The sequence below is a fragment of the Dromaius novaehollandiae genome, chromosome 7 (genome assembly GCF_036370855.1).
Source record: "Dromaius novaehollandiae isolate bDroNov1 chromosome 7, bDroNov1.hap1, whole genome shotgun sequence".
NCBI lineage: Eukaryota > Metazoa > Chordata > Aves > Casuariiformes > Dromaiidae > Dromaius > Dromaius novaehollandiae.
In genome coordinates, this window is record NC_088104.1 from 23,989,301 (window position 1) to 23,998,849 (window position 9,549).

The window sequence follows — 9,549 nt, forward strand, 5'->3', positions numbered from 1 at the left end:
AGAGTAAAATGTAGAAATGCAAAAAGTGCTGTAAATCTTGTCAGTATTCCTGAACATTAACATTTTATGTTATTCATTGCAATTAGGGAAAACACATTTTGCTGTAAAGTTCTCTTTGCCAAACAGGATACAGATAATGAGACTTGCATTTAGAATGACAGAAAAAATGTAATTTCCCTGCTATTATCTTTAGCAAAATTTGCCTCAGAATAGCAACCTGAAAGCTAATGTAAGCCATCTTCAAGCCATATGAAGACCCATTAGACTCTGATGGTTTCAGATCACAAGTAAGCAGCTGTTCTGTAGGCTATTTTAGACGTTTGATTTTCTTTATTCTACAGCATTAATGTGTCAGTATGTTACATAGAACATACATCCACTGCATGTTTTTTTGTGGAATCATTAATGCTTCTAAGAAAGATTTCCACTTTGGCTTCTTTACAGTTTCTTATATGCTTTATTTCAGTTTATACAGCTACATAATTTAGTGCAAGTACTAAATCCAGGTATAGTGTTCTGAAGATCTTTTGGTTCAAGATAATGTTACTCTTCCTGGGGACTATGTTTTACAAATACAATCATTTTAAGTTGAATGATACTGTTTTATATCAACTTATTTGAGATTCATATAAAATGTTACTGTTCCTCTTTAAAAACTTTGACAGTCTCACTGTCCTGTTTCTCCTTAGATGAGGAAGATGAAGATGATGTGGTTGTACCAAAGCCGTCAATTGAACCGGAGGAAGAAAAAACATTAAAAAAAGAGGAGGAGGAAGAAGGTACAGTTCACTTTAGGACGTTCTTAGTGTGCTGTAAAGAAAGGCATCTGGCAATTTTTAACTTCTTTTCTTTCCATTAAACTGACATTAATTTGACTTACTTTTTAATACTCAGTAAGCAGATGTAAAGTGTAAAATGTATTTAAAATGTATGGATGTTATGAAACAAGTTTTCTAATGTAGTGATAAGTAGTACTCTGTTTTTCTTTCTCAAAAACAGTTTGTGAAAATATGTATTTCAGAAAATCTGTATGTAATTCTTTTCCAGCTGCCCCTCATGAGCTTACGGAAGAGGAAAAACAACAGATTTTGCATTCTGAAGAATTTTTAAGTTTCTTCGACCACTCCACAAGGATTGTCGAAAGAGCCCTTTCTGAGCAGATTAACATTTTCTTTGACTATAGTGGAAGAGACTTAGAAGATAAAGAAGGGTAACATGGGAGCGTTGAATGCGTTACTGTGAACCTGCAAAACTTGTAACTGAAAAATGATCTAAGATTAATATTTTCTAATTACCTTTACAGAGAGATTCAAGCAGGAGCAAAACTGTCCTTAAATAGGCAGTTTTTTGATGAACGTTGGTCAAAGCATCGCGTTGTCAGTTGTTTGGACTGGTCATCTCAGGTAGAACAACACTTACACTACATGAAGCAGTCATCTTTGTAAATTCTTGTTCTGTGCAGATGACTCTTCCGTAGGCACTAGTGGTCACTGAATGTGTTACTTAGAACAGTTTTTACATGCTCCATAGTTTGTAAACAGAACTGTTAATCTTTTGAGAAAAGTAGCAAATCTCTGTAATACTCAGAAGAAGTCTTCATTGTATTTGTTTCTGTTTATGGGTTACATTGTAGAGGTATTAGCTTTAGAATACAAAGTGCACTTAAATATAGTGGTGTTTATGTTTAAAAACGAATTATGATGACAGACAGAACAAGACCTTTGCATGTAAGTTAATAGTGCTTTAGGAGCTAAGCTTTGTCACAATTACTATCTTACCTGACATCATTTAGTTTCTCATTTGTAGGGATGATGCAAGTTTTCTTTTACACCTATTTTGGCAACTTAGGGGAAAAAAAAAAAGATTCTAGGATTGTCTGGAGCAGTAGCTGGTCATTTTACTTACTTTGAATCTTTTTCACTTATTTTACAGTACCCAGAATTACTTGTAGCCTCTTATAACAACAATGAAGATGCACCTCATGAGCCTGATGGAGTAGCCCTTGTATGGAACATGAAGTACAAGAAAACTACTCCGGAGTATGTCTTTCACTGCCAGGTATGATACATTTTTCGATCTCTGCAGGCTAAAGATTTTATGATGATGAACTTGGACAAGTGCCTTTGTTATATTTGTCAACGTAACGATTTCTTTGGGCTGGTATTCACTTTAACCACATGTATTTGCAAACAGAGGTTGATAGCTGGAGACTTCAATTTAGAAACATTCTTCTATTCCTGAATTTCTGACATCATAAAGTATTCATTATTGTTTGAAAACTCATTTTCTTATTTTAAATTACTTTAAAAAACAGAAACCCTCCTGTATGCTGATCGAACCACAAAGAGGGTTTGTGTGTAAGGGGACTGAGGGGAGACTAGAAGTTAGTTTACAGAATAAAATGAAGATGGCCTGAGGAGATGAAAACTAGGAACATATGCTTTAAGTGAAAAAGGTGGATGGAATTTTCTTAATAGTTTTGTGGAGGATAGAAACATGCAAATCTCTTCCATTAACCCAAGCCTGGGATAGAATTATGACTGTTATTATTATGAAAATTATGGCTTGGGAATTGCATAGTTGAATCAAAATTAAATTAATCTGGTGTTGTCAGATTACTGTCAAAGCATAGATTGCAAAGGTATATTTATTACAGCAAAACAGATCCCTACATTCTCTAAGTAATGACCACAGAATGTAGCAAAACATTATTAAAATCTTGGGTATTACTGGACCTTCCTGTGCTAATGCACTATGCTAGTGCACTCTGTGTGTGTGTGTGGGTGTGTGGGTGTACTCTTCCATATAGATATATATATATATATAGATAGATAGATAGATAGATATGTAGGGAAGAAAAAAGGGAAACTTTATTTTATGAATACAAGTGAGAACTAAGGCTGTTGGGGTTTCACATCAAGGGTTTGTGATTCCTTGTGTAATTGGACAGTGAAATACCATATTGAATAAATCTAGGCATAAAACTTACAACTGTTCAGGGTTTCTTTAGTTTTAAACATAGCATTGCTGAATGATAAAGGGTTGGGTTTTTTGTCTTTTCCCTTTCAGTCAGCAGTGATGTCAGCTACATTTGCAAAATTTCATCCCAATCTGGTGGTTGGTGGCACGTACTCAGGCCAAATTGTGCTATGGGATAATCGCAGCAATAAGAGAACCCCAGTGCAGAGAACTCCACTTTCAGCTGCTGCTCACACGGTAGGGGGTGAAATGCCTACAAGAACTGTTTTCCCTGTTGAGATGTATTTAACCTCTAGGAAGCCCTGTCCAGTGCACTTGATTGATGATGCTTAAATGTTTATGTCCATATTTTTCCAATGCTGTCACTGAGGAAGGAGTTTTTGAATGAGACAAGCATCAGTTTTGTAGGGGAGTATTCTTCATACTGTACTGTGATTGATCTTACATGCCTTATGAAATGGTGAAGTTGTATATTTTATTATGTACTAACTATACCAGAATTTGTTACTTGGAAATTCTTTTTTCTGAAAAAATTTTATATTTCTTAGCACCCTGTGTACTGCGTAAATGTCGTTGGGACCCAGAATGCTCATAATCTGATTAGTATCTCAACTGATGGGAAGATATGCTCTTGGAGTCTGGACATGCTTTCCCAACCACAGGTATAACTTTGGATGTATGTAGTGTCTATTCCAGGTAAATATTTTGTAAAACTTAATCTAAAGAGCATTAATAAACATTTTCACAATACACGGAAGTATGCTTACAGTAGCTTTGCGAGCATTTGATAAAATATTTTTTCCTTCTATGGAATCAATTATTCTCTGTAGATCCTTTTATATGTTTTGTTAATTTTGTTAAAATTGTATTCACCACTAAAGGAAGAAAGAACTGTCTTATTCCTGTCCGGTTCTATATGAGTAAAACATTAAAAATAGCTACTGTGGAGAAATCTAAATTACTTTGTGTAAATGTTAATATCAGCAACTTTTTTTTTTTTAATTTGGACTATTATCACTACAGGATAGTATGGAGCTTGTTCACAAACAGTCCAAGGCTGTGGCGGTTACATGCATGTCGTTCCCTGTTGGAGATGTCAACAACTTTGTTGTTGGAAGCGAGGAAGGCTCAGTGTATACTGCATGTCGCCATGGCAGGTGAATAAAAACCTGAATTCCTCTGAGGGAATAAAAATAGTGAAAGGACAAGTCCCTGTATGCTTTACACTGCTAAATGTATTTATATTGCATGGCTGGTCCCTGGTCTTGAAGTAGTTGAAAATAACTGTGTGTGAATTCCAGTGCACACTTTTTTCTGAGTAAGAGCTTCATTTAAACCAGAAGGAGTTAGAATATTGAATTGCTACTACACTGTCTTCATTGGCTAGGAATTGTTTGCAGGGATGAGGGCAACCTTAGGTCACTTTGGTTTTGTTCATTTGAATTGTAGCAGAACATTCCAAACTTTGTATCGGTTCCATAGATAATTGTACAGTAACATCACGCACAAATCTTAAATTGGCTAGCCTTTCTCCTGCTGTTCAATCTATTTTGAAATTGTCTGACTGTATCTTATCAATTGCTTTCTTAAATATAATTGAGAGTCCAGGTTTCATCTCAAATACACATCAACCTTGCTGCACAGCTCTTTGGTTCCAAAATAGCCGAAATTGTATCACTTTTGTGTAACATCCTTCTCATCTCTTCCCCCCACCTACTCCCCTTTCTTTTCATGGCTTCTGATAGGAGACTATTGAGGATATATTGTTACTGTTTTATGTCTGAACTTTGTCTCAACAAGGTACATGTAACTTCTGTTTAAAATTGGGGGAGTTTCCTGTTCATTTCTGAGGACTGGATTTTGTTCTTTGTATGAATAGAAGTTTTAGCTATTGCTTGAAGAACTGTGTAGTTAAACATGTGTGGACTGGTACCTGCTAAATGAGACTCTGCTCCCTGTGGTATATTTTGGCACTTAAGGATAAGGGAAAAGAGATATTGAAGTTAAGGTCCACATTCAAACCTTGTCTTCCATGTGCCTGTTGTGGTGAAGCCTTTTGCAGTGGGGTAACATCTGTACAAAGCAGCAGAATTTTCTTGTGATTATATTTCAATAAACCAGATGCATGGTTTTCAGATAGATTAACCTTAATTGTATATTCCAAAACAGCAAAGCTGGAATCAGTGAGATGTTTGAAGGACACCAGGGACCAATCACAGGTATCCACTGCCATGCAGCAGTTGGACCTGTAGACTTCTCACATCTTTTTGTCACCTCTTCTTTTGACTGGACAGTAAAGCTTTGGACAACTAAGGTAACTAAAATAGTTCAGTGGTTTTCTTCACAGTCCTTGACACAAGGTGGTGCTATAATGTAACTTCAGTAAAGTGAGGTGAAGCTGCAGTTCTCTAGGACCCTAGCACCAGCCCAATTGATCCATGGTGTTCGTTTTAGTCTCCTACAAAGAGGAGACAGATGGTGAACAAAACTGTAACTAACAACATAGAGATGGCTTTGCTTTCAGATTCACATCACTTGTATATTTCTGATCCATTCTGTTCATCCTTTTACCCTTTGTTTTCAACTATTACCGTGTAAGCAAGTTTAAATCATGTTGTAAAATCAGTCAAATATCTTTCAGAGGTATTGAGCAGTGCCAGTTACCTCATGATATGCATAAAGCAAATGTTTTGCTACAATTTTGTGGAGGGCTAGGGGACAGCCACCAAAACTTATGCCAATTAAACTGTAGGGGCCTGCTATTAAAATATATATCATTCGCATTGCCAGCGTTGCCGCTTTCGTTGTTATTTTGCTGTCCTGAGGAATGCAAAGCAGAGTTAGAATCTCCCAGTAATAGTGTGAAGCGCTGTCACTGACTTAGCACTGGCTTGATTTCTGAGACTTTTAATGCATTAAGTTTATAGTCTGTTATGATATTGGCTTCCTAATGATTGTTTTATAGTAGCAGGCAACAAAAAGGCTATGTGCTTAGGAAAGCATGTCTGATAATTACAGTTATTTTTGGCTGCTTTTTGCAGAGACATTTTTTAAAGTAAGTTAAAACGTGTATCATCTTTAGCTATTGCAGCTAACGCTGTTGAGAAGTTCTGTATTTTGCCTTGCTTGCTAGTTTTAGAATTTGAAGAGCAGAGTATTATGTCCACTTTTTTCAGAATAATAAGCCTCTCTACTCATTTGAAGACAATTCAGACTATGTTTATGATGTTATGTGGTCTCCAACTCACCCCGCCTTGTTTGCGTGTGTGGATGGGATGGGCAGACTTGACCTGTGGAATCTCAACAACGATACTGAGGTGAGGCAGAGTCAGGTTAACAGTCAAATGTGGTTGGAACAGTGTTTGCACAATTTGAAGAAAGTGTTGAGGTTTTACTGTAGCATTTTCATGGAGTTTTTATGGGAGGGGGGATTGTTTGTAGTTTGCTTGTTTTTAATATTCTGTAGCTCCAGTAGGTTCTATTCCAGTAGAATAATAGATGTTATTCTTTGATTAGTAATTCAGATTGCTTCTCATGATGAGTATCACTGATAATTAAATTGTTGTCTTACCTGTAAGGAGTACAAAACCTGTCAGTGTAATACTCATCCATATTGTGAAAGTGTTTTTAGACCTCTGCCAGTATGGCCTTGGCAGCCTACACCTTAACATTATGAACAAACCTGTTTCCCATGCACCACTGTTGTTCTTATTTGCCTTGGTAATACTGTGACAAAACTGTAATTTATTTTTAAACTTAAAAGGTTTAAGGTTTGGGTTTTCTGCTGTGGGTATAAATTTACCCATAGTATAAACCTTTTCCCAGGCTTAAAATGGTAGGTGAGAGAAGTCTCCAGTCTCTGTTTCTTCAAAATAAATAAATAAATTGGACTGGATTTGACCACCAAAACAGCTGATTTCATCCCTGCCGTCTGTCATCATCTGTTGATGACCCCAGGGCTCCCCCTCCGTCTTGATTGAATGTGTGTCTATCACGTGGCCTAAAGGCATGTGCCTCCTGTCTCATGACAGGAGCTTTTTGATAGAGGATGTCAGTATTTGGCTAAGGGACAGGGGATGTGTTGCTTTGGTCATATCACTGGTGGTGGCTCGTGGCCATTGAGAGCCTTTGTACGATCTGCTTATCCTGCCTGCACTGAAATGTTGGGCACTTTCTGATATAATACTGAGGGACTAGGTATGTTTTGCAATCTATAGCCAAAACTCAGGCAGTTTTAGCAATGTGTTTTAAATGGAAATGTGTTTTAAATGGATGCAGGTGCCAACTGCAAGCATTTCTGTGGAAGGCAATCCTGCTTTGAACCGTGTGAGATGGACGCATTCTGGGAGAGAGATTGCTGTCGGTGATTCAGAGGGACAAATAGTTATATATGATGTGGGAGAGGTATGTATACCATATATTGTGCAGAGTACATTACAGAACACTTCAGATTATTTGTCTTTTACTCTTATCTTGCAAATTACTCTTAACTGTTTTTTCCCCCTAGGAATAAAGCTGTAGTTTAAGGATTAATTTTAATTTCAAATTAATCTTTCCTTTTTGTTTCAATTTCAAGTATTTTAGCCTAACTTTTTGGCATTCAGTGTGGCAGAGATGTAGTCAAGAAGTTAAAAAAAAAAAAAAAAAAAAAAAAAAAAAAAAAAAAAAAAGTAAGGCTGATAACATAAGATGAAACAATCAAAGATTTTTGTTTGTAGAGATTTTGTCATCTTCGTAACTGTGGCACATGTGAATTGTGACCATAGCAGGAGAAATGTTGAACAAAAAAATTTTTTAAATGAAGCAGTCTTGGCTTAGTTCCTGCTGGGAAGCTGGTGCTATTGTTAAAACAATAGTATGTGAAGGATTGGTTGGATGGGGACATTTCATTACTATTTCATTACCATTTGGAGACTATCCCTCAGGTTAGAAGTGTATCAGCGAGCTTGTGATAGTATCACTTCCGTGCTTAAATATAGGACTCTCTAATTCTGTCTCCTTATTAGTTAGAGCTTTTGACCTTTAGACTATTTTAAAAGGTATATTAAATAAAACTAAGCTGTTTTATGAGAGCCTCTTCTGAGCATTACTTATGAATTTTGCTGCTCAAAATGAGTTGAGTTTGTATTTATCAGTAGGCATAAATAATGTTGTCTTTGTCAACAGCAAATTGCCGTTCCTCGCAGTGATGAGTGGACTCGATTTGGTCGAACACTGGCAGAAATAAACGCCAACAGGGCTGATGCTGAAGAGGAAGCTGCAACCCGCATACCAGCGTAGATATTGAAAAATAGGTAGCAGTGGTAGATTTGAGAATGATTTGATGCAAGTCTTCAAAGTGTAAGCATGTGTCAGTTTAAATGATAGCTTGAGGGAAGAATATATGGATTAAACCAAGGACTTTGATAATGTATTAAGATCACTGAAAATCAAATCTTGCATTGTCACTTTTTATATGTAAATTACAAGCACATTCTTGGATTTGTGTAACTTTTAATACAGTTGACTTTGACTTTGCAAGGAATTTATTTTGCTGAAACACTAACGTGGTATAAATTTGCTGTTAGACTTCTGAAATTTCCACTTTATAATGGTGTATCTATTTCTGAAAAGTAGACAATGTTTCTAAACCAAACTTTCTGTATTACACTGACTAACCTTCATTAGGTAGTTAATCTCTGAAGGGTCCTATAAATTGAACTATTCAAATCACCCATGGAAATGCATGCACATGTTCCAAGTAAGTTTTGCTGTTTATATATAGGTCAGCCTCAGACTCTGGTAGTGGGTAATATATGTGAATAAAAACTTGTCTGTAGTTACAAACTTATTTGATAATTGGAGCTGAATTAATGAAATACATATTTAATATTAAATCTCTCTTTTATTTTCCCTTTTTTCTTTTCTGAATTGGTGCATTAAAAGGTGAGACTGATTTATAAATAAATATTACATGAGCACATGTCAGCTGCCCTAACCCCTGATCTGTCTCGCTTGCAGTAGTTTCAGAGTAGAAAGTTGCTGGGGGCTGCTGCTTTCATTTTACAAAACAAATCACAGGGTTGATTTCCACCCCCAACCTCCACTTCCTACCATAGCAATCAGTCAAACGGAAAAAGGCTACCGTTGTCAGATTTTTCTTGTCCAGAGCATAAGAGCTAGATTTTTGACTTAATTGTTATAGTGTGATTATTTGCATTCTTTGTAACTACAGGCTTGCTACTAGTATTTTTTCTTTTTTTTTACTTTTTTTTATTGAAACAGTCTTTCAGCAGTTTGATACAGAATGGCTGAAATTTCTGGTACAGGTTGAATTTTTGAGTAAATATCTTTTAGGACATTAGAAACTTTCTATCAAACTCGAAGGAAAAAAACCCTTAAAGTCAAGTTCAACTAAAAAGCCTTTTTTTTTACAATTCTAAATAAATATTCTGATTTGTACTGATTACGCAGCAAACCAGTACTGAAGACTGACAAATTGGGACTCTAGGCCAAAAGTACTCAAGTTTAGTTTGTCTTACTGTTATCTGCTACATTTTGCCAAGAGACATTTTATATGCTTAAAAGTAA

At 36.0% G+C, this 9,549-nt stretch overlaps 1 protein-coding gene across 4 annotated transcripts in view; it reads left to right on the top strand.

The window, feature by feature from the left end:
* Positions 1-8,855, top strand: part of DYNC1I2 (dynein cytoplasmic 1 intermediate chain 2) — a 31,643-nt gene extending 22,788 nt beyond the window's left edge. For all 4 annotated transcript variants that reach the window (XM_026093239.2, XM_064514948.1, XM_026093231.2 and 1 more), the window contains 11 exons: positions 690-779; positions 1,048-1,210; positions 1,304-1,403; positions 1,933-2,058; positions 3,070-3,216; positions 3,528-3,641; positions 4,003-4,136; positions 5,149-5,293; positions 6,156-6,296; positions 7,258-7,383; positions 8,146-8,855. In XM_026093239.2, coding sequence (XP_025949024.2) covers positions 690-779; positions 1,048-1,210; positions 1,304-1,403; positions 1,933-2,058; positions 3,070-3,216; positions 3,528-3,641; positions 4,003-4,136; positions 5,149-5,293; positions 6,156-6,296; positions 7,258-7,383; positions 8,146-8,259 — 1,400 coding nt within the window. In that variant the 3' untranslated portion in view covers positions 8,260-8,855. The remainder of the gene's footprint in view (positions 1-689; positions 780-1,047; positions 1,211-1,303; positions 1,404-1,932; positions 2,059-3,069; positions 3,217-3,527; positions 3,642-4,002; positions 4,137-5,148; positions 5,294-6,155; positions 6,297-7,257; positions 7,384-8,145) is intronic.
* Positions 8,856-9,549: the final 694 nt, after the last annotated feature.